The sequence below is a fragment of the Carcharodon carcharias genome, chromosome 9 (assembly GCF_017639515.1).
Source record: "Carcharodon carcharias isolate sCarCar2 chromosome 9, sCarCar2.pri, whole genome shotgun sequence".
In the NCBI taxonomy this organism is placed as follows: Eukaryota; Metazoa; Chordata; class Chondrichthyes; order Lamniformes; family Lamnidae; genus Carcharodon; species Carcharodon carcharias.
In genome coordinates this window covers 3,103,256-3,128,500 of record NC_054475.1, presented here as the reverse complement: position 1 = coordinate 3,128,500, position 25,245 = coordinate 3,103,256, and the positions used below count along the sequence as shown (strand labels likewise).

General features: G+C 41.1%; 1 protein-coding gene across 4 annotated transcripts in view; it reads right to left on the bottom strand.

The window, feature by feature from the left end:
• Positions 1 to 25,245, bottom strand: part of LOC121282515 (plasma membrane calcium-transporting ATPase 1-like) — a 270,618-nt gene that overhangs the window by 15,867 nt on the left and 229,506 nt on the right. For 3 of the 4 annotated variants that reach the window (XM_041196229.1, XM_041196230.1, XM_041196228.1), the window contains exons 16-21: positions 14,248 to 14,439; positions 13,089 to 13,302; positions 8,759 to 8,970; positions 6,153 to 6,260; positions 5,544 to 5,726; positions 4,707 to 4,793 (exon numbers count right to left, since the gene is read on the bottom strand). In XM_041196229.1, coding sequence (XP_041052163.1) covers positions 4,707 to 4,793; positions 5,544 to 5,726; positions 6,153 to 6,260; positions 8,759 to 8,970; positions 13,089 to 13,302; positions 14,248 to 14,439 — 996 coding nt within the window. The remainder of the gene's footprint in view (positions 1 to 4,706; positions 4,794 to 5,543; positions 5,727 to 6,152; positions 6,261 to 8,758; positions 8,971 to 13,088; positions 13,303 to 14,247; positions 14,440 to 25,245) is intronic. The other variant, XM_041196231.1, reaches the window with a different exon arrangement.

Here is a 25,245-nt window from a genome sequence, read left to right as displayed (position 1 = left end):
CGATCGTTCATTTCTGGTTTTTTTGATCTATTGAATGTATTTGTTTAGCATTGTTCCTTTAAATAATTTAATTACAATTAAGATTACTTATGAATATTAAGTGATAACTTTTTCATTGTAAGCACAAACCTAAGCAGAAAATAATCCTGCCAATGGTAAACGGCTTTTACCAGTAATAGGTAATAAAATTGATTCTAAAGCAGATTAAGCTGCAATAATACATACATAACAGGACTCACAACAGCCTGGCTGCGTAAGAATTTAATGGATAGATTTGCAAAGACAGCATTTTATATCCTTTTACACCATCCAACAAGATGTTGAAGTGGTTTCAGTTAAAGGCTGTGGTAATTCTTAATGCAAATTGACGGCTGTCAACTGACACAAAAACCCTAACAGTCTAGAAACGTCTAAAGATAAATTCATGCTGCAGCAAAAACAAAATTACTCATTTCTAGCAGGATCCTGTTTTTATCTTTTCCATGCAACTTCTGCCTCTCTCCAAGAGTGGAATACAGTAATGCATGGAGACTCTACTTCACCCTTCATTTCCATAAAGGAAGCCAATTTACATCTTAAACAAGCTCTTACTTGCAGCGTAGCACTGCTCACTCTCTCTGCTCTGCACTCCCCTATAATAGTTTGTGGTATTTAGAGACAATTGCCCAGCTTGCACTCAAGTAACTGGGGCTAATTTTTTTTGAAGACTTAACATGGTCAACACAAGAAACCAGAGCATGCAAGTTATGTTCCAGTTCCCTCAGCGTAGTCAGATAATTATCTACATTACCTGGACTAGACACCTCAAGTTGCTACAGTCTCTACAATCCTTATCCGCTCCAATCCAGTCAACAAAATAATCATCGTTGGCCTTATTCTGCCTTCCGCTCACCCACGCTGTCTTGTTATCAGGTGCATGCGTGTTGCTTTCTTGTGTCCACACTACAGCATGGGCCCCGGTGTTCTGCACCTTGTGCATCCCTGCTCCCAGGCCTCGCCTTCATGGTGTCTGCAGCTCAGCCACTTGCTGGATACATTTGTGAGCTTTTGTGCAAGATGCAATGATGTAGTTCTTTACAGACTAATGTACATGTTAAGAAACTAAATTCCATGTAGGTGCAGATTATTTACTGTACATTTCACCGTACATAGAGCGGGTGTCACAATTCCTACCTGTTCAACTCACTCTTAAGGCAAGGAACTGACTTCCTTTCATTGTATGAGTTTGTTGAATTCTGCATTTGAATGTTAAGTACAGTCTTCCACTCCACACTGGAGTGGAGAACCATCAATATATTTGTTAAATCACAAGGAGATGTTGAACTAATATTTTTTGATGGTTGCCCTTGTCTTTTAGGTAGGCTTTCAGTGTGTAATGACAGTCTATGTAATCAAATCTAATGTGATGAAAAATAAATTCTACACACACCTCAATCTTTCAACTGTCTAAACTCCCGTGCTCAAATTTTCTGAAAACAAAAACCTAAGTAATTTGCGCTCTCCCTTCAAATTTTGCAACAGGAGCCCTAACACACACCTAAACTACCGGGGAGAAAATTCAAGATAATGCAGAATCCTGTGGCAATTGCTGGAGCAAGCCACCTCACAAATTTTATTGCAGGGAAAAAAAATCTCAAGATTAAAATTTACTTAGTTGTGCCCAACATATTACAGCTTCTTCCAATTTACTCAAACGCCTAAAAAGGGCTTTGTCAAGCTCACGCGAGGTTGATCAAAGGCACTGTCATTGGCATGGTGATAAATGACGTCACTTTAAGAGCTCCTTCAGTAGATGTTAAAATGGCAATAGCTTCTACTGACTGGACAAACAGTGATGATATTACTTCCCCAGAACCAAACTGCACAAACCGTCATGGTTCCACATCTGCTTTTCAATTTTGAAGCAGCAGCTTACAAACTCAAACTTACCTGCACTTGTGGCTCAAAAGCAACAATGAACAGCTACACGTACAAGTTTTTTTAAAAAAGAAAAACACCTTTGATATGCCCTTGCTGCTACTAACTTAAATCAAAAAATAAGAGGAAAAACCATTATGGCTTTGAATTCCATACAACATAATTGTTCCCAAGGCAATGAAGCAATGCTGAAAGCTCAATTACAAGACAACAAAAGGAGTGAAAAGGGTGCAGTCTTCACAACACAATCACTAGACAGAAATAACATACTTTTCACAGGCACGATCTTCTGCTGCAAAAGAAAGACGAGTTTACCTGGAAAGAGTCTGGCTTCCAGTAATTAGCTGTCACAGATTACAAATGAATATTCTTCCTGAAGGCGGTGGTACCATTTTAGAGCCACTTTTCAGGAAGATTGCACAGTACTTTCCTCCCCTTTTAAGACTGAATGATGATAGCAGCACAATGGTAAACTCAATAAATGGCCTTTGTTTCAACAAATAGCAGCCTGGACATCATGATCAATAAACTGCAGCTGTTTCCTGCAATGCAGCTAACTCCATTTAACTTCAGAAAAGGTACTCCACTGCCCTAAAATGCACAATTACCAATTAACTATACTTGAGTAACTGGTTTCAAATACCTTTCTTATATATACAGACATTTGTTGCCTATACTGGAGATCTAAAGAATGACATCAGTTCAGTTGGTTCTGTAGACCATTTCACAAACAATATAAAAATGAATACTTAAATCATGACTGATGGCTTTAACTACTGAATCCAATTTGCAACTTATTGCTTTCAACAGATTTACCGGCTCAGTGTACGGCCAGCAGCTCTCACTTTTACACTGAATGGTGCTACTACCTTAAGGTAAGGATGCCTAGAGATGAAAACTGAGGCTCCCAGTTCTAACAGTGAAATCAATTCACAGCTTTTGCATTGTGTATTTATATCACAGATCTCAGACATTTGAAAAACCTCAAAAATTCTTGGGCTTACACTCGAACATTTACACTGTGAACTAAAGCCAGATTAATAGACAAAAAATCTCGTCTATCAGAGGTGCAAAGAATATTTGAAGTTGAGCAGTGGAATCATAGTCTCATTGTGCACTTACAGGCTTTCATCACTGAGCCACTACAGAGATGTCATAATACAATAAAGCAAACCAACATATTGCACAATATTACGTTCAACAAAATTGAAATTGTAAAACGCAATTACAGCAGAACAAATGAAGGACAAAAGAAAGATTTTGACCCCTGGAAGAAATGTTTAATTAACTTGACAATTCCAGTATCATATGGTGACATAGCAGCATAGATCCAATCCAATATCGAATTGCCTGGCCCTTCATACAGTAAAATAGGATTAGTGCTACACAGAACCAGATATAGCTGCGAGCTACAAGAAAACATACACAATTAAAAAGATTCAGTTACTAGCCGTTAAAAGTTTGTATTGTGACATCCCTGCATCTAATAAGATACCTTGTGCTGACATCACTGCCCCTGTCCCCAAATCAAACATAAACTTTCCAATTCATTGATTTCATAAGGGATGCTAAGCAGAAGAACAAAATGAGCTCAAATCTATTATTTACTACAAGCAAGTAACAAGTCAATCCTTAAAGCACTGGCAAATGTCATTTGGTGCATTAATTGTGTGGAGCTGCCACAAAACAGGGTGACCATTAAAGTTCTCTGGCTTTTATTTAAGTTTCAAATCTCTGGTGCAATTATAGATTAAAGATTAATTTAACACTCATTCTAACCTTAAAATATATGCAAACTATTTCACACTTGATGCTGTGCAACAGACTTTGGGAATTATAGGTAGATGTATGGGAAATGGAAATCGAGGGATAGGGTGGGAAAGTTGAGTGGAGGTACAGGATCAGCCCTGATCTTGCTGAATAATGGAGCAGGCTCGAGGAGCTGTATCACTTGCTTCTGCTTCTATTTCTCGTGTTCTCAGACCAGGGGACCAAAATTAAATTGACTAACAGGCAGAGATAGATTGTGGAAGGTCCGAGTTTCAAAAACATTACGCATGCCAATCTTGCTAATCTCAGTGAAAGTGGCAGATATGACTGAACCATTGTCCCTTTTAAATGGAAAGTCATCATCCCAAAGTGAACAGTACTGAAGTCTTAAACTATATCTGTATCAAGGGGAATTTCTTATATGATAAACTTCAGCATCCCTGCTAAACAGGCACTTGATGTCAAACCTTTCAATCTCTAAGCAGAGTTTAAATGCCCTTCAAAATTATATTATAAAATCAGTCTGAAAAAAAAGTATGTTAATGTATTTGCCTCATTTTAGGTGAATGCACTGGTTAAAGTTAGAGCATGTTCAATCTATCTAGAAAATAAAAAAAAACATTTAATATTGGTCCAACTGATGGATTTTTAAATTATATAATAGTCGTTGCACCCCTACTTCATATATATATATATATACACATATATAAATTTTAAAATGACATCTTTTGAGTATTTATCTGAAAAACTCCATTCCTGCGAGAAAAAGAAAAACGTTTAGATGCAGCAACCTTTGAAATAAAAATAAAATAAAAAAGGGCTGAAATGAGAGAACATTCAGGAAACTAAAAGGGGAGAAAAGGATAGTAATAAGTTAAGTGCATGGACGGAGATGATATTAATTTCATGCAGTTTTTAAGAAACCGGCACTCACGCCCCACAGTAGTAGTAGCAGAAGTAGTAGGAGTAGTATTGCCAGTAGAAAGCACTACATGTGTTGGGGTAGAAAGATTTTTTACATCGTGGTGTTGGCTGATTATGGAAGGCTGCCGCCTCAGCGCTCCCTGCAAGGAAGGTCCACCCTGGAAGGTGTTGACAACGCCCATCTGTAAAGAATCAGAGAGTAAGACAGCTTTGCTCCACATCGAAAAGATAGAAAGAGAACGAGGTTGCGTGGGTGAGAGCGAGCGAACAGGCAAGGGTGGTTAGAGAGAAAGGTTGGGGGTGGGGGTTTGGGGGATTGATTGAAATAAGGTGGGGGGGCGGAAAACAGAGTGGGGGGGGAGAAAGTTTGGGGGCTGGGATGGAAAGCAAGGGAATTGAGATTAAGAATAAATGGGAACAAAGAGGTAAAGAGAGGAAGTGAAAGGCGGGAGAGAAAGAAAGTGGGTGGAAAGACGAGGAAAATAAAGCAAAACTGAAAATAAATGAAAGCAAGTAGAGTCCCAGTTATACTGGACAAGATCAAGCGCCCCACAACAAGAATAGAACAGTAAAAAAGAAAAAAAGGCACTATGAAAAATGTGTAACAGCCATTTGAAGAGAGGGGAGAGAGACAGAAGAGTAGAATTCCTGAAGCAGAGGTTATTTTTGGCCAGTTAAACAAGAATTTGAAAACAGATTGGTTCTAAGCACTTGGTATAACTTTGGATGGACATTACCTAGAGGAGGGACGGTTTAAATAAATACTATTTTATTTAAAACAAAAAAAAAACAGTTCACTGAAAGACACCGTAAAGATAGTGGGAACTGGCAGCTTTTTTGGGAGGGGGGTGAAAAGTGGTCTAGTTCATTTTGGACAGCAGCTTCCAGTCAGCGATCCATTGCTGTGGTGGGCTATGAGTTTGTCAGCATACCTGAGTCTGGATTCTATTCAGACCTCTGAACCAGAGGATCTGTCCCCGGCGAAGTTCCATCTCGGCATGGTCAATTTCGTCATTATCCTCCATTAACTCTCCTTCAGGGATGTCGTCTTTCGTTGTACCATGGCCAGCTTCCTTCAGGAACTTGAGGCGGCTTGTCGGAATTGAGGAAATTACCTGAAGAAAATATTTTGACCTACGTTAAGCTGTATATTGTCTATAATTCCAATTTTAAATATGGGGCAAAATGAGGAAAATTGCGAATGTTCAAAAATCATAAAATAGTTCAGACGCGCTGAAAGAACTGAAGCCACTGTGTTACAATATTTTCTGCTAACATTCCTGCTAAGGGATGTTATATTATATTGAAGGTACCATATTGATGTTATTAAGAAGGTAAAACCTTCTCAGGTCATCTCATAATTCATGCTGAACAGGCATGGCACAGTCCCTCTTGGGTAAAAAAAAACACCATCAAGAATTAGACTAAGCAACGGAAGCAGGAAAAAGATACACTTGCAAAGTTTGCTGGACTTGGTCTTGATTATGCTGGTCACATTATGTTAAGTATGGCACCAGTGATTGATGAACACAGCAGCTCACCTGTCCCCAAAGCAGCTCTCCAACACCAATGAAAATGCACCACAGCCACTGGTCAAGAGTTAGTCCTGAGCAGCTAAATGGTTTCCCTCCAAACTCCACAATAATAATCTGCAGCAAAATAAAAACAAGCAATATATTCCTCTCATCGGACCAGAGCCTCACATATTAAATCACAAGTATTAATTTTCAGATGATATTAGTTTTCAAAATACAGGAACCCAAAATCTGTACAAGTAGTACTTTCATACAACTCTCTAAGCTCAAACTTCTACACCCAAGCGATTTATTGCGAATTTGCGAAAACAGCAGCTTGAAACAGGGGTATGATTTTCACATGTATGTACTACTTATAACCCATTTTTTAAACTCTATCCTGTAATTCCTTAATGGGTAAGCTGGGTGAAAAGCTTGATGAAACCAAATCTTATACCAACATATTATTTAAATCTTAAATTCACTAGCATGTGAACAGCTTTGTTCATCTGCAATTCCACATCAAACTTAGAACGTATTGCACTGATATTTCAGTCCAATAGGAAGTTCCTTACCCTCAACTCCAAAGCCACAATAAATAAGCAAGTGATTTGTTAGCTGAGAAGATTTTGACATTTCCATTAATGATGCTAAGAGCACAAGGACTAAACTCCGTGCTTAGCTACTTTTGTCAGCCACAAAATTTCACATTTCCTCCCCGAAAGGACAGTAGGGAATCAGATGAGTTTTTGTGCAGATACTCAACAGCCATCAATGTCTTCAGCTCTCTTCCAGTGCAGATATGCTGCCTTTATCTTTACATTGATGCATAATGGTGTTGGTTATACATGGCTGTAATAAAGAGAGAGTATGCCTTGGGAAATTACTGAGGGCATTAGTGTTCGAGAGCATGGAAACCCCTTTGGTTTTGAATTTGAGCTAACTGCTGTGCAATTCTGGACTATGAAAGCCTTCCACAGTCCAGTGATATTTTGCTGCAAAAATCTGCATTTGTATAAACTCTTTACAGATAAAATTTACATTAAATTTGCCAGAACCAAGTTGCTGCCATGTGAGACCACATACTAGGCATCAGGATGCACTCTCTGTCCCCACTAAAATGAATGGGAAATCATGGGCCAGTAGTAGCGATTCCTTGATGTGCATTCCCTGCAGGCGAGGTTTCCACTATAAATGCATTTTTTTTTTAAAGTTACCCCTCACAAAATTACCCCTCAAGGCCAAGATGGAGTAATTTTCTTTCCAAAAGTCCGCTTTATTTTCAGGCAAGTATTAACCAGTTTGAAGAATGCCAATATAAACAACAATAATTCAAAATAACAAACTATTAATTTGATGCCCAGACCCTGTCTGACTAACTTTTCAGTAGTTATTCACAGGAACTTAGATTTAATACTAGATGAAACAGTTCTGATATCTGCCAAATGCTCAAGGTAAACAGGAAGAGGTTCAATTAGGCCAAATTAGAAGGCTAGTACTTATAAGACTATGCTATTCTTCACAATAAAATTTCCCACTCCCAAAATACAAAATTATAGTCAATAATCTTAGATATTTTCTCAGTTTCTAATTATGTGAAAGAGAACAAAATTTCACTGGACAGAGAACATTAAGTTTATCACTGAGTCTATCACATACATATCTGCCTGTTGCCATGGGCACGAAATGTGCTTCCTGAAGCAAACCATATGCACAGTTGGAGTGAAGTAACTCTGTTGTTCTCTGCCATACTACAGTGGACACAACAGCTTACCTTTGCTATTGAAAATGTGACATATATATTACTACAGAGAGGTCATTTACAGTTTAAAAACAAACCAGTCCTAAACAAACCAACCCGACAAGTCCCCTCATGTTAAATCTTAGATTGCCACCTAAATTATTTTGCAAGGTATCTTCTATCTAAACAGCATAGAGCAATGTCATCTCTTTTTCCCCTAAACAGAAACATTTGCTCAAAACGGGTGATGAGAAGCCAACACCTCTCAGCCAGTCAGAGGGAAAGCAACTCAAAGGTGCTGTATTAATCGACTATGTACCTCCATGTCAGGCAGATAGAATGGCATGTAATCTACACTCAGTGTACTTTGACATGAGCTTTTAATTTTTCTTATTTATTCTTTCATGAAATGACAGTATCATTTGTTACCCATCCCCAATTGCCCTAGAACTGAATGCAATGCTAGGCCATTTCAGAGGGCAGTTAAAAGCTGTGAATCTGGAGTCACATGTAGGCCAGACCAGATAAGGATGGCAGATTTCCTTCCCTGAAGGACACTAGTGAATCAGATGGGGTTTTCTGACAATCAATGATAGTTTCATGGTCCACCATTACTGAGACTAATTTTCAATTCCAGGTTTTCAAATTACATCAGCAGCTGTGGTGGGATTTGAACCCTTTGTGTTACTGACACAGTAACATCCAGTGACATTACCACTATGCCACTGTCTCCCTCAAAAGATTAAACTAAACCTAAGTGGAAGGAGGTTGGCATCACTCGTCTTATTATTTCACTTGTTTAAATGCCCACTCGCTGCCTGCAGAATAATTTTAAACTCCTTTACAAATCCAATTAAAGCAAAACATACATACAACAAGAAAAATGCTCTACCTGAATTAGAAAAGTGCCCACAATAATACTGCAAAAGATGGGGTTCCGGAAAATTGCTTCAAACACGTTCCGCTCCCCATGAATTTTGCGAGCATTGATCTCATTGAAGAGCTGCATCATGACGAAGGTGTTGAATACGATGGTGTAATGCTCGGAAGAGGGAGCGTGGAGTGGAGCGTTCCTCCCACTGTCAATGTCAAAAAACTTCTCACCTAGAAAGAATGCTTGCAGATTAACAACGTGCAATGTAATTCCTACGTTTTCTCCAGGGTTTTTCTTTAGTTTGAACATTCTACATGTTTTGCTTTATCAGAAGGGAGTCCACTTCTTACACAGCCAAACCCCAAGTTTGAAGTAAACATTTCAGAATTAATGAAAAACTCTTTTATTAATGGTTAGAAAGAATTTATCAAGAAGCAATGTCACATTGATTAACCAAAATTTGCACCCAATAAACAAGTAAAATTCCAAACTATTTTCACATCAATACAGACAAGAACACCTCAATTAAAATTCGATTAGTTAGTAGAATAAAAGGAAATTTTTTAAAAAGGTAACACTTCTACCCTCGTATTACTCAAGTGTATTAAATGATGCATCAAGTTTGTTTTTGTGTCACAACTGCAGTTCTGCTCTTGGGAGAAAGTCATTATAACTGACTAGATATTACCCTCCAATTTCTCCATCTGGAACTATTCCTAATTAAGCATTGGGTGGATGCAAAGCTAGCAAATCCAGCAACAGCCTTTATAGAAGGTTTATATTTCTAATGGCAGTTGATGGAGAGACTTCTATCAGCAGGAATAATAAACGGTTAAAAACAAAGTTTCTTGCAATCAAAACATCAACCTGTAGTAAGTCATGCCCAGACTCAGTCATTACAACTATTTTCTAAGCTTATTAACATTATATTGCCAATGATCAATAGCACTTTCCATTGACGTGTACACACTTTTTGCATAAACTAGAATGGGTAATTTTCTCCTCCCAAGTTGACCCCACAAGTCTTGTTGCAAGTAGGTGACACCAACTAGGCTTGAGCTCAGTGACCTATGAATGCTGCTCTCAGATTATCCATTAGAAATTCAAATTCAAGTGAGGCTAGCCAGTCATGTCTGCATTCACTTTCCCCCATTCTGTTCCTCCAGTACAATCCCCTGACCAAGAGTTTTTAAATAGGGGATATTAAATAGCTTAAATAGCCTGTCCTCTTCAACCTTTTTCAAAAAGTTAAACAGTTAACCAATTAACTTGGCTTTGTGGCACGCTGACATAGAAAACCTTTGCAGAGATCACATGGTGGCACTGGTCCATGATAATGCAGCCACACAGGATCATGAGAAGTAGGGCAATGCTACAGTACCAGAACATGGTTCCAGGGCTGAAGAAAGCACCAAGACAAGGACATTTTCTCAATGTGGGATTGGGAGAGGAAATTAATTTCAGGAGAGCAAAATTACTCAACCCTGGTAAAGATTTCTGAGGAAGTACAAATTGATTCATGGCTTGGGAAAAGCAGAGAAAAACAGGGGAAAATAAATCTTCAAATAACAAAAACTGGAAAAGTGCAAAATTTTGAGTTTTAAAAAAATACGTACTGCACATTGTGAGTTACTGGCTAAGTTCTCCTAAGTCACCCCTCAAGCAGCATCACAAACAGAATATCTGAACATTCTGTCATTGATGTCGGGACCTGTGCAAATTGACCTACATTCCAACAGGGTACAAGAGCAAAGCCTTTGGCTTGTTCCACAAACTATAAAGTCTCGACATTGATTCCGCCCGCCCGCCCACAACCAATATCTCTGGTTAGCCCAGAATTTGCACAATCTCTGATTCCTTGCTGACCCTCTGACCTCATAAGCTCTCAATCATTAAAAAACCTACATTCACATCCACGAATATTGGCCATCTGCTGGAAAATCTTCATCCAACTCAGTCAGCTCCAGACTCAACAAATGCCTCACTCACCTGGCCAGCCTCCCATGCTCAAGCCTTCATAAATTTCAGCTCATCCAAAGCTCTGTAGATCTAATCTTACCCCGCATGAAGTTGCTCTCATCCATTACCCCTGCCCTTATTGACCTATACAGACTTATGAGTCGCCCAACCCTCCCATCATAATCCTCTGCCTATCCTAAAACGTTCAGAAAACTATTTAAAAGATAAAGTCCCCTTGTTCTGGATTCCCCTATACACTTGTGCTATCAAGTTCCTTTATCATTTGAAACATCCTGATTGGATCATCAACATCCCTCCAGATCTTGTGCACGTCACATTCCCTTTGCTTTATCACTGGTAGCCAAGCCTTCAGCTGTCTTGCTCCCAACATCTGCAATTGTCTCTCTAAACCCCTTATCTCATGGTTCAAAAGACTTCCCTCAAACATAACTACATAGGAACAGGAGGCCATTCAGCCCCTCGAGCCTGTTCTGCTGTTTAGTTAGATCATGATTGGTCTGCACCTCAACTCTAATATCTCTTGATAACTTCAATCAACACAAATCCATCATTCATAGTTGTGAAAACATGTAACTGACCCAACGAGCATAATGTTTTGGGAGAGAGTCTCACTATACCCTTTGTGTAAAGAAAATGCTTCATTTTTTCATTTCTAAATGGCCCAGCTCTATTTAAAAGATAAAGTCCCTTTGTTCTGGATTCCTCTATACACCTATGCTATCAAGTTCCTTTATCATTTGAAACATCCTGATTGGATCATCCCTCAGCCCTCTAAACTCGAGAGTACAAACCAGCTTATGCAACCTATCTTCATAAGTTACCCCTTTACTAAGCCTTGGTATGATTCTAGAGAATCTGCAGTGCATCTATTCCAAGGCCAAGAGATCTTTCTGGGGACTGTAGGCCCAAAACTGAATGCAGTACGCCAAGTGGGATATGAACAAGGCTTCCATTTATCCTGGTCAGTTTCGTTTAGTTTCCATTTCTATTATTGTACTTGATTAGAAAGGTTAAAAAGTTCACAGTGGAATCCATATCAGTGCAGATACCGGCCATAAGTCTACTCACCTGGATTATGAATTTTATCATTGTAACTGCACATTCTATTTGTCTCACTCTGCAATTGCTATTTTAATTTACTTTTAAGGCTGGAAAGACATTGGCTTATTTGGTTTCTTGGTTTAAGCAGTGGTTGTGGTCTCTACAATTGTGGAATATGACCTTTAAAGTTAATTTTCACTAGAGTTGACATATATACATACATTTACACTTTTCTCAGTGCTTGGAGGAGGGTACACTGGCACATTAGGTTTGACCTGGCTGCCTGCACTGGGAACAATACATATTTAATATGTTTTTTTATTTATTCTCACATGGGATGTTTTGCTGTTTATTGCCCATCCCTAATTGCCCTCGAGATGGTGGTGGTGAGCCACCTTCTTGAACCGCTGCAGGCCATGTGGTGTTAGGGAGGGAGTTTGAAGACTTTGACCCAGTGACAGTGAAGGAATGGTGACATGGTTCCAAATCAGGATGGTGTGTTTTGGAGGGTAACTTGCAGATGGTGCACTTCCCCTGCATTTGCTGCCCCGTCCTTCTTGGTGGTAGAGGTCACAGGTTTGGAAGGTGCTGTTGAAGGGGCTTGATGAGTTGCTGAGTACACCTTGTAGATAGTGCACACTGCTGCCACTATACGTCAGTGGAGGAGGGAGAGAACATTTAAGGGGGTACCAATCAAGCAGAAGGTTTTGCCTGGATGATACTGAGCTTCTTGTGTGCTGTTGGAACTGCACTGATCCAGGCAAGTGGATATTATTCCATCACATTCCTGACCTGCACCTTGTAGATAGTGGACAGGCTTTGGGGAATCAGATGGTGAGACACTGTCTGCAGAATTCCCAGCCTCCCATCTGCTGTTACAGCCATAGTATTTATAGGGCTGGTCCAGTTATATTTCTGGTCAATGATAGCATCCTGGGGGTGGTTTAATAGTGGGGGATTCAGCATTGGTTCAATGGTCATGCCACTGGAGGAAATGATACTTTAAATGGCTTTAACTGAAATATTTGTGGCTGTTAAATATTTCATCACCATGTCTGAGCTTCTGACAACACTAAATGAAGATTTTAAATTAAAATTTAAAAGCAGCCACTGATTTTTGCTTCCAGATTGGTAAACAGGATTGAATAACACTGAACGAGAGGCTGTGTATACTGGAGCTTTATCATTCTAAAGAGTTGCCTTGTGAGAAAAAATAATCACTTCCCTCACGATATATGCCTGGCACCAAGTGAACTGCTTTACTCAAGTTTAGGTCTGTAGTGGAAATGAAATACAAGAAACCAAATGTACAAACGACTCCACAAACCTGCAAAGAGAAGTGTGAAGATAATAGTGAGCTGATAAACTCCATGACCCAAGATGTTCTTCATCATTGTCCGAGAGATTAGTGGCTTATTCCTGCCATAAGGCTTACGAAGCAGAAGAGATTCTGTTGGTGGTTCAGTTGCCAGGGCCAAGGAAGCAAACGTGTCCATGATCAGATTTACCCAGAGCATCTGAACAGCTTTGAGTGGAGAATCCTGGTTTAGAATTTAAAGGGATAGAATTAAATCCACCAGTGTTTTTTAGAGGTCTGAGTGTATGTTGTTTCCTGGGTCACAAAGGCAAAAGCAATTACATCACAGGTCACATTTTCTTCACTAAGGTCATATGAATTTCCTATCTAGTCGTACCATTTCTTGCCTGCTTTTTCTCAACTAAGACAAGCACAGTGGCAGCATTACTCTAGAACTAACTATAACTCATTGATTGTGGTTGCCTGCAGAGCTCACCTAGTCTACCCCCTAACCAAAATGGAAGCATCAGGAACCTCTTCAGAACTCCATGTCACAACAAAGTGCAGTGTAAGTGGAATTCATAATAAAAACTACCTGTCTTCACATGACAACCTCGTCGTGTGGACTTTCCAACAGGATCAGCCTAAAGACATTCACTAATTTCATTTTCCCCTTCCCCAACATATAGCCCAGCTTACAGCACATATGAATATTTTTTTGTTAAACATTTTCTGAATCTAGGTGCAAAGATTTATACCCTAGCTTTGTGAACTCTGCCTCACGACTTGCTCACTAATAAGGTATAGAAGGACTTACCTGTCCTTTCTCTGCCAACCTGTTATTGCATCATCAGTAATTACTGCTACTTTTGCCCCCCCCCACCCGATTCCTTCCAATCCTCCAGCACTATTTCAAGCAATGAGATTGCCACACTGACACTACAGTTAACCAGCAAATAAGGTGCATTTTGTGACTTAGTAATGGAAACCCTATGATGCAAAAATGGTAACCTCCTGGTCATGAAAACCAGGCACTGGGAAAAACTAGGTAAACACAAAGTGCACAATATCAAATGTCCCATTTAAATACAGGGGAAATTACACTAAAGCTAAATATCTGTACAGAAGAGTTAAAGAGCAAGGTGAGGTACATTTCATTCAACATAGCGTGGCTCCATAAAATGCATACCTGGGTGATACAGGCACCAGTAAATGCGACAATGACTGCAACCACATTTACTGTCAACTGGAACTGCAGAAACTTGGAGATGCTGTCGTATACGTTACGGCCCCACATCACTGCCTTAACAATACTGGTAAAGTTATCGTCTGTCAGGATGATGTCCGAGGCCTCCTTTGCCACGTCTGTTCCTGCAATGCCCTTCAAGATTAAAGCAAGGAATGGTCAAGAGATTCTATCTGATAGAAAGAGTTGTATTTATGTGGTGTCTTTCTTGATCCCAGAATTATCTTAAGGGGCTTTACAACCAGTTAAGTACTTTGCAAATGTTTTGAAATGTCACTGCTGTCGGAAACACGGTAGTCAATTTTGCACACAGCTAGATCCCACAAACAGCAATGTGATTACAACTAGATAATCTGATTTTAGAATGACAGGTGATAGGTTGCGTTTTTTTTTTATAACCATAAGAGAGGTAACAGGACCCAAAGTGAAATTAGGGACTTGAGTGGTGCAGCCATGAGTGTTTGCTGAAGTTTTAAATGGCAGAACTTTATATATAGTACCTGCATTGATAAAGGTTAATTTTTTAAAAAGGAACTGGATTTCAAGTTCAATTTTCCTTTCATATGAGGGTAATTTTGGAATTTCATTCTTCTAGCATGAAGCCTTGCTTGTCATGTATGCTTTATTTCCATTATGCAATACTGCCAATCAAGATCTCCTGTACCAAATATGAAAATGACTCCTCACGTACCAGAGAGAAAAAAAAAGGGCACAGCTGTACTGCTAAACTAAGTCAACTCAGTTTTAATGAAAACAGGAATAAATTAAACCTCTGAAACCATGTGTTGCTATATAGCACCTGTAGGTGGCAGTGGACACCAATATTTAATTCCTTCTGTTCCACTGCCTGGCAGCATTGGAATGGGAGTTAATAATGCCAAGATCAGTGCTATAATCACAGGAAATGTTTCAATGCACTGCACATGCAGGGCGAGATAAATAGGTGTCGCTGCAGCACTATTCTGGAGTCTGATTTTTCACGGAAATAAACATTACAAGTTTTGTTCACACAGCACAGTACATCACATCGTCTGGGAGACATTTAGAACAAGCACCACAACAGGGATTCACACTCACAATACCACATATCAGCCAGGCGTCAGCAAGAGGACCTAGACAAGAGAAAATGAAAAACAAGGTAAAGAAGGCACTCTCTTGCATCTGCCCCTGACAGCTGGCTCAAGCGGCTATATTAATACAGGCCTAAGAGGAGATCACCTCACAATGTTAAATGGACTGATTAGGGGTGGCAGTGATTTAAAAGTATATTTCACCACAGAGTAGAAAGAAAATATGCTTACACTTCAAATACAAGGTTTCAATGATCGGGACTGCCTGTTACACCTATCTGGAAAAAGTACTGAAGAAATCCAGAAAATGGTCTCTGGGATATCACTGGATTCGCTGGTCAACCTTCAGGAAGGGCTTCTGAATCATACACCTAGACACAGCACATGTAAAAATAGTTGCTACTTTGACGTTCGATTTGCATATGCCACATCCCATCAAGTTACTGTTTCTCCAACTTGGGTTCACAGCAACAGTTAGCACTGCATTCAACTGTAGAATTCAGCTTCTTAAAGTCTTGTGTTTATTGGCTGGTCAAAAATTGTACAAGGCAAGTTGCGGTTTGATGAGAAAAAAAAACTTACTAGTGGAAATCATAGAATTATAAATGGGCTATAGCATAGAAGGAGGCTGTTCAGCTCATCAGGTTCCTGTTAACTCTCTGGAAGAATTCAGCTGATCCTACATCGCTGCCCTTTCCCCGGAAGCCTGCCAAGTTCTCTCTCTTCAGGTGCTTATCCAAACCTCTTTCAAAGTCACAATTGAATCTGCCTCCTTTATACTCTCACAACACATTCCAGAACCTAACAAAATGTTTCATAAAACGATTCATGTCACTATTGGATATTTTGTCAATCACCTTAAACCAAAGGTCTTCTGGTGTAGTTTAAGGGTCTGGCACATATAGGGTTAATGTGAGACTGAGTACAGTACCACCCACATAGTGATGTAAGTGAATACATGAACCGCACCGGCAGTACCCAACACCCTATAACATGGTGGCAGCGAATGGAAAAACCCAAAACCTCTCAAAAAATGCAGAGGAAAAATTAAAATCCTGCAAGATTATAGAAAAATTTGAAGAAGCATTTTATAAAAATTCATTTATGGGATGTGAGCATCCCTGGCTAGGCCAGCATTTATTGCCCATCCCTAACTGGCCTTGAGAAGGTAGTGGTGAGCTGCCTTCTTGAACTGCTGCAGTGCCTGTGGAGTAGGTATATCTACAGAGCTGTTAGGGAGCGAGTTCCAGGATTTTGACCAAGCGACAGTGAAGGAACGGCGATATATTTCCAAGTCAGGATGGTGAGTGACTTGGAGGGGAACTGAAGAAAAGCTTGAGAAGCAGACGCACAGAGGAAAATCGCCGGGGGTAAGCTCCAAAGAAAGGCTTGGAAGCTGAAGGCAGAAATTTTAAATTCCTCACTGCAGCAGAAGACTCCATAGGATCTCTTGAAAGTCCAGCTTCAATTCCCAGAGTGAAAGGTGAACAGATCTAACAGGGTTGAGCCAAAACTTTTAAATTCCAGGATATAGCAAGTCCTTAGAAACTTTTAAAATAGTTCAGTGGTCAGAAATTGGCATTTATAAACTCTGTCGGAAAAACCAGATTCCCGAGTCAGTGCCTGAACAAGCTGTCTAAGCTCGCTCTGAAAAGGGGAAAAATTTAATTTGGAAGAATCGCGAGTAAAGAATCAGCTTTAATGACCAGCAAAGGCCAAGATTTGATGCTTTCACGAACTTAAAGCACAGTGCTGAAACAGAGAAGTCTGCAGCTGGTCAATCCAAGCATCCATTGTTTAAAATTCTTGCGTGAGTGCCATTGCAGCAGGAGCTTGTCAAAGCCTTGGTCTTCAAATGAACGGCACCGTGATCTTGAATTTCAGCAACTTCTTAAACTGAACCTACACTTTTAAAATTTTTTAACCATGGATCAGAAATCCACTCTTCCAGATCAATTTGGACTTATCCATACCCAGGTAAATCACATAATTGGGGACTTTGGAGAGAAAGATTCCTTAGGTGATTGCTTCAGGTCTGGATAAAAGGCCAAGCTCAACAAGTTAGCACACTGCTTTATTTGGTGGGACCAATAGCAGATGACACTATTGCTTGACAAAGAATCAACAAATCATCTGCTAAATTTGAAGTGGTACGAAAATTATTCAATGTTTATTTTAATCTAAGAAGCAACAAAATCCTCAAAAGGGCTAAATTTAATAAGTGTGTCCAGCAGCCAGGAAAATCTGCTGACTAATTCATTAATAATCTGTAGAGGATGGCTGAAGGCTGCGAATGCAGAGACCTAACATCTTAATTTATCAAGGGTGAATAGCTGTAGGAGTAGCGCACCATGCACTCTCATATGTACTGCAAGCTAAGGGAGATCTAACCCTCGAGAAAGCTGTCCAGATCGTTAGGCAATCTGAACTGTGTGCGCAGCACAGGTCCATTTTAAGAGGAGTAAGTAAACCATGGTACAAAGGAAACTTCACAGTCTAGTTAGTTAAACAGCACAGAAACAGACACAGTCCAGGCCAAGGAAAGCAATATCTGAACCGATCAGTAGAACAATCATGCCAGCGCTGCGGAGCAAAGCGCCCCACAGGCGAGATCACTGTCCTGCAATTTCAACATTCAATGACCCAGAATTGGACACTTCAGCTAACTGTGCAAGGCCAAAACATCTAAGCACACAGAAGACCCAAAGATGATTCATGAGGTCGAGACTGCACACCAAGAGGGCACACGATTCATGCTTCTTGGGCGAGGTGAAAGCTCCAGGGTTTTCTGTTGGAATGTGGACATTTCGGTTAATGGCTATCTCAAACATCGAATTGAACTTGGGAGCCAGTGTTACTGTCCTGTTGAACAGAGAACCATGGCTGGTGACACAATGGCTGATACCACCCACACACACCTATATGGAGTAGGAGGCATAAAGCTCCTGGTGAAAGGCGCCCTGCCTTTAAGGATAAACTACAAGGATAAAAGAATCCGAAAGACCTTGTTCGTGGTCCACAATCAGGATTGTGCATTGCTAAGCTGCAAAGCCTGTGTCAAACTTAACCTTCTGCAAAAGATTGACAAGGTCAACCAACAAGGGCCTAGCGCCAACTATAAAAGTGAATTCCCAAAGCTCTTTAAAGGACTAGGGGCAACTGAAAAATGCATACAACATCACGGTGAGGGAGGATGCTAAACCCTTGTGCCGATTCACACCACTAAAGATACCCCACCCACTCATGAAACAAGTGCAGCAGCAGCTGGATGAGATGACAGACATGGGAGTCACCTCCCCGGTCACAGAATCAACCACATGGCTTTCATGGGTGGTCGCAGGCACAAAACCAAAACGGTCCACCGGAATTTGTGTTGCCCTGACACAGTTTAATCAAGCTGTAGTCTGAGAAGTACATCCCGTGTCCCCAGTGAATGAAAGCTTGACTAAACTCTCGAAGAGCATGGTATTTTCAAAGCTGGATGCCAACAGTGGCTTCTGGCTTCTTCCACTTGAAGAAGAGTCCAGGCTGCTGACCACATTCATTACCCCCTTCGGCAGATTCTGCTTCAGCTGCCTGCTGTTTGGAATCACTACGGTGCCAGAAATATTTCAATATATGATGTTGGCCATTTTGCAGGGCCTACCTGGGGTCATTTGCCACATGGATGATGTTCATGGTACAACGGTGGAGGAACATGACAAGAGAATTACATAGTCTTACAGAACCTGCAGGAAGCAGGGCTAAACGTTGAATGAGAAATGTGAGTTCTACAAAGCATCAATTCGCTTCCTGGACCACATTGTCAGCAATAAAGGCATCACGCCAGACCTACAGAAAGCTAAGGCTATTAGCAAGTCCCAACCCTATCCTTGACTCAAGACCTCCAGCGATTCTTGGCAAAATTTTTACCAAATTTGGCACAGCACAGGTCACAGAGCCTTCGCAGCATCTGCTCAAGAAAGGCCAAGCATGCTGCTGGCACCCACAGCAAGGATCCACATGCATCAAGGCAATGCTGCTCTCCGCTGACATTCTGTCCCACTACGACCCATCCCTACCCACCTCCATAGCAGCAGATGCTCTGTCCACAGGCCTTGGAGTGGTCCTGTTCCAGGACCAACTGGATGGAAATTGCCAACCAATTTACTATGCTTCCAGGGAACTATTGGACACAGAGGCAAGATATGCCGCCGTAGAGAAGAAGCCCTTGCAGTCATGTGGGCATGAGAGAAGTTTTAGAAATATATCATCAGCCTCAAGGTCACAATTGAAACAGACCATAAGCCACTAGTCTCACTACTGGATGAGAAGGAGCTAGCAAAGATGCCTCCCAGAACCCAGAAGTTCCACCAACGCCTCATGAGGTTCACCTACTTGATGTGATACGTCCAAGGTAAAAACCAAACAATGACAGACATACTTTCCAGGGCCACAGTGGGCCTTCTGACAAAACAGGATGTCAATCTCATCAAAGAGCCGGAACTGTGCTCCCAATTGACAAGGAGACACCTGCTAGCAACCACAAATAAACTCCAACAGATTTGCCAGGAACAAATGCTTGATGAGGAGTGTGTCCGCCATTACTGGAAACAAGAGTGGGCACAACAGAGACCAAGCAGTTGTATCATGAGAGCTTGTTCAAACAACAAAAACACTTTACAGTCATAGATGATCGTCAGGTCTACAATGAGCGACTGGCCAGTTTCCCTTTGGCTGAGGATCCTTCAAAAAAAAAAATACACCTGGGCTGCCAAGTGCAGGGTATGGGTCCAGTCTGTTTTCTGGCAGCCAGGCATTTCCAGGGTGGTTGAGGTCACCACAGCAAACTGTCAAGTGTGTGCATTGCACAGGCAGAAACAAAGAGAGCCCCTCATCCCCACACAGTTCCCTACCAGGCCAAAGGAGAGGCTGGGCATCAACCCATTTGCCTTCAACAGCGAATTGTTCCTTAAAGTGGTGGGTTACTCCCCCAGATGGGATGAGGTGAAGCAACTATATATGACTACCACAGAGGAAGCAATTAAGGCACTGAAAGAAATATTCTCAAGCTACAGCATCCCAGACAAGATAACGTCAATTTTCAAATGAGTACTTCATGCAACTTGCCACCACATTGAGCTTCCATTAGCATACCAGCTCCTGAGATACCCACAGTCAAACGGAGAGGCTGAAAGAGGGGTCTGCACTGTAAAGACCTCCTAAAAAAGAATGAGGACTTTCCCACAGCACTGCTAACCTGCAGATCCATCCGATTAAAATGCGGCCTAGTCCCATCTGAACTCCCGATGGGAAGGAAACTACACACTTGACTTACAATCCTTAAGAAACTAATACCAGGGTTGATAAGCAAGGGTCAACAGAACTCGAAGCAAGCGAGCAGGGTGAGCATGTGACAGGAGAGAGAAAGAGGGGGCATGGCGAGGGGGAGGGAGAGAGAGAGAGAAAGAGGGGGCGGGGGAGGGAGAGAGAGAGAGAGAGAGAGAGAGAGAGAGAGAGAGAGAAAGAGGGGGCAGGGCAAGGGAGAGAGAGAGAGAGAAAAAGAGGCAGGGTGAGGGAGAGCTCCCAGAGGGGGAGAGAAAGAGGGCGCCCAGAGGGGGAGAGAAAGAGGGCGCCCAGAGGGGGAGAGAAAGGGCGCTGAGAGCGAGCAAAACCGGGTACTATCATCAGGAAAGGCTATGATCAAACTCACTCCTACCACCTGGTTTGCACCACAGAGGGTACAGTCAAATACCTGCAACGACAGAGTCTACCACTCCCCCAACAGTGGTAAGACCTCCAGAATGCCTGAAAGCTATAAACTCAGAGACTTGAAGGGGGAGATGGAGTAGCAATAACAATGTAACTACATGAGGTAAGCTATAATAACTTGAAATATATTGAACAAAGACTTGGGAGTGCTGTTTGTATAAGGGTCTGGCACATTTAGGGTTAACATGGCACTGAGAACTGTACCGCCCACACAGCAATGTAAGAGAATGCATGACCCACACTTACGGGTCAGTCTCATGCTCGACAGAGGTGTGTGCACAAGCACGAAGACAGCTCCTAGCTTGAAATCTTTACTGTATATATGTACATAGTTCGTAAATACACACAGTTTACTCTACTTAAAACTATGAAGACTTCCTTGAGAATGACCGAATTGTATCCAACACCCAACAGTTCTTGACCCTTCTGCCAATGGGTAAAGTTTCTCCCTATCTACCATATCTAGTACCCTCATGATTTAGAACACCTCTAACAAATCTCCTCTCAAACTTCTCCTTCTCAAAGGACAACCTACTCCAGCTCCTCCACATAACGGAAGCCCCTTATCTTCAGAATCATTTTCATAAATCTCTTCTGCACCCTCTCTAAAGCCTTTGCATCCTTCCCAAAAGTACAGTGCCGAGAACCATCTCTGTGGCAAAACTTACTAACCTGTAAGTAGTTAAAAATTATTGAAACTGAAAACACAGGCTTTTTTAAAAGGATGACATATGCCTGGCTGTGCCATCAGCAAGAGGTTAGTCAGATGCTAAACTGAATTTCTTCCAACACTAATCTACAATATACTAAATTTTCTATGGGTGCCCCCTGTGCATCTTATTGGGACATGAACGTTTTGGGCCAACATTAAACCGACAGCTACACACACTTCTACAGAAGATCTAGATCTTCATACCCGATCATAACACATCACTAATACTCAGGAGATTGTCCTAACTTTCCATGGCAAAGACCACGGGAGAGCCACTGTTACGTCCTATAATCTTCATGCCCTTTGGCAGGCCAATTTGACATACAGCAATAATTTCTTTTTGGAACGTGAAAACAGATTCTTTCTGCAATGTTTTTTTAAAAAAAAAAAAATTGCTTACACTTTATTCAAATGATATAGGCAATGCTCATTTAAGTACCCTGAAGTGCCTCCACCACATGTGCATGGGTAAATAATATCTACCACAATTAGATAAATTCTGCAGACCACTATTCCACAAAAACCATACAAGTTTATGAAACCTTTGGCTCCTCATCTAAGGAACCGGATGTTCAAAACACAACTGACACTTGGGAGTACATCAAATATTTGAGGCAGCATGGGAGGGGAAATAAATCTTAAATGGCAGAAAGGTCATTATCTCCACACCAGTTCATAAGCTTGTAGCTACATTACATATTCCATTCTGAACTACAAATTCAGAAGTGGAATCTCCAATACAAGTCAAAACATTTGAGCTTATTCCCTCGATTAGTAGAAGTCTTTTTCATATTTGCACCCCTATAGATGAACTATTTTAGGGCTTAATAGCTGAATTATCACAAGATTTCAATTAAGAAAATAGGTTTGCCAAGGGTATCAGTGTAGAGATGTATCCAGCCTCAGTGCATTGCAGTGGGGTACAAACTGGTATGTGCTGTGCCAACTTTTCTGACATAAAACAAGCACAATGCAGATAGAATTAGCATTGGAACAACCTGCTCACAACCTGCACAGGGTTGAAATTAAAAACAGAAAATGCCAGAAATACTCAGCAGGTCTGGCAGCATCTGTGGAGAGAGAAACAAAGTTAACATTTCAGGTCACTGGCCCTTGTCAAAACTGGGAATACTTTGGGATGTAATATTTTTCAAGGGAGAAGGCGGGGAAAGAACAAAAGGGAAAGTCTGTTATAGGTGGCAGGTCTGTGATGGGATGGAAGGCAGGAGAGATAAAATGACAAAAGGGATAATGGTGCCAGACAAAAGGCGATCGTAATGAGACAAATAAAGATACAGAAGATGTGACTAAAGGCAGTGGAAACAGGGAGCAACAGAATCATTACCAATAGCTGCCAACCAAATAGGAGAAGTAGTTTTGACCTGAAATTGTTGAACTCAGTTCTGAGTCCAGAACTCTGTAAAGTGGTTGTAAAGATGAGGTGTTGTTCCTCAAGTTTCCGCTGAGCTTCTCTGGAAACAGTGTACAGGGCTGAGGGCAAAAAGGTCTGAGTGGGACTGGGATGGAGAATTAAAATGACGAGTGACCGGAAACTTGGGGGTCAATCTTATGGATAGAATTGAGGTATTCTGCAGGGGGGGTCACCAAGTTTGCATTTGGTCTCTCCATTATAGAGGAGGCTGTATCATTCAGAACTGCTAAATTCACAAGGCCATTTTTTTTCAGGATGCCTATAACACCATCAATTAACAAAATAAAAGACCTAATGCCTTTAGCTGTGTCTTTGCACACCATACTAACCTTCAGAAAAGCTTGTCACATGACTTCCATACTGATCCCAGTATAACCTCACAGAATAGGAACAGCTTTGGAAAATAAATTACTCAAAACAAAAATCATACAAGCCGCTGGATGAGTGCAGCTCCAACAACAATCAAGAAGCTTCACACCATCCAGGACAAAACAGCCTGCTTGATTGGCATCTCATCCACAAACATTCACTCCCTCCACCACCGACACACAGTAGCAGCAGTGTGTACCATCTACAAGATGCACTGCAGGAACTCACCAAGGCTCCTTAGACAGCACCTTCCAAATCCATGACTACTACCATCTAGGAGGACAAGGGCAGCAGATACATGGGAACACCACCAACTGGAATTTCCTCTCCAAGTCACTCACCATCCTGACTTGGCAATATATCACCATTCCTTCACTGTCTCTGGGCCAAAATCTTGGAACTCCCTCTCTAACAGCACTGGGGGTGTACCTACACCACATGGACTATAGTGGTTCAAGAAGGCAGCTCACCACCACCTTCTCAAGGGCAATTAGTGATGGGCAATAATTGCTGGCCTAGCCAACGAAGCCTACTTCTTTGAATGAATATTTTAAAAATATTATCTGGGCATTGATAGGGGAAATTCCTCTACACTATCATTCTTTTCAAATATGTGATGGTATCTTACTTGTATCCTATCCAAATTTCAAGTGACACTGGTATTGATGCAGATTTTTCCTGTGGAATCTACCCCCAATTCAATGTGAACATTGCTTTAAGTTCAAATTAAAATCTATAGGTAGCACTATGAAACAATAAGCAAATCTGAATGTTTGCCCTCAATTTTTAAAAATTTTCATTTGCGGGATGTGGGCTTTGATGGCTGGGCCAGCATTTATTGCCCATCCGTAAATGCCTTTGAGAAGGTGGTGGTGAGATGCCTCCTTGAACCACTGCAGTCCCTGAGGTGTAGGTACACCCACAGTGCTGTTAGGGAGGGAGTTCCAGGATTTTGATCCAGCGACAGTGAAGGAACGGCCAATATATTTCCAAGTCAGGATGGTGAGTGACTTGGAGGGGAACTTGTAGGCAGTGGTGTTCCCATCCATCTGCTGCCCTTGTCCTTCTAGATGGTAGTGGTCATGGGTTTGGAAGGTGTTCTCCAAGGAGCCCAATACTGTCAAATTGTAATATTATGGCTCAAAATAAAATGAGTTATTTTATGCAGTTTTATTCGATACTAATCCTCTTCACGTTTGTAAAATTGAGATGGAAAAATATCAGCACTGCAGCAAATGGGCACCTCTGTAGTCTTTCCCTTGGTAGTCTATGGTAGCTGAGAATTGGGAATATAAGAGTAGAAAGTATTCACTGATGCCTGGACCAATACCGTGCTTACTTCAAATTTCTAGTAAGTGATTTTGTTCAACTGAATCAGAAGCTTTCTCACTGTCAGTGAAAGAGAGGGAGTAACTAACCTAAAATAATCTGGGTACAAGGTGAACTTCAGTGTGTTTTTGGAGGACAATATTCCTTTGCTTTTGAGCTTGGAGATAGTCCAATGCTGGTTAATATTTTCCAACCTTGGTCTAACAAGGGCATCTATGGCCAATTTTATTTTGGCAGGAGAGGCAATGAGGTGGAGAGGTAACTTGAGGACAGTGTTT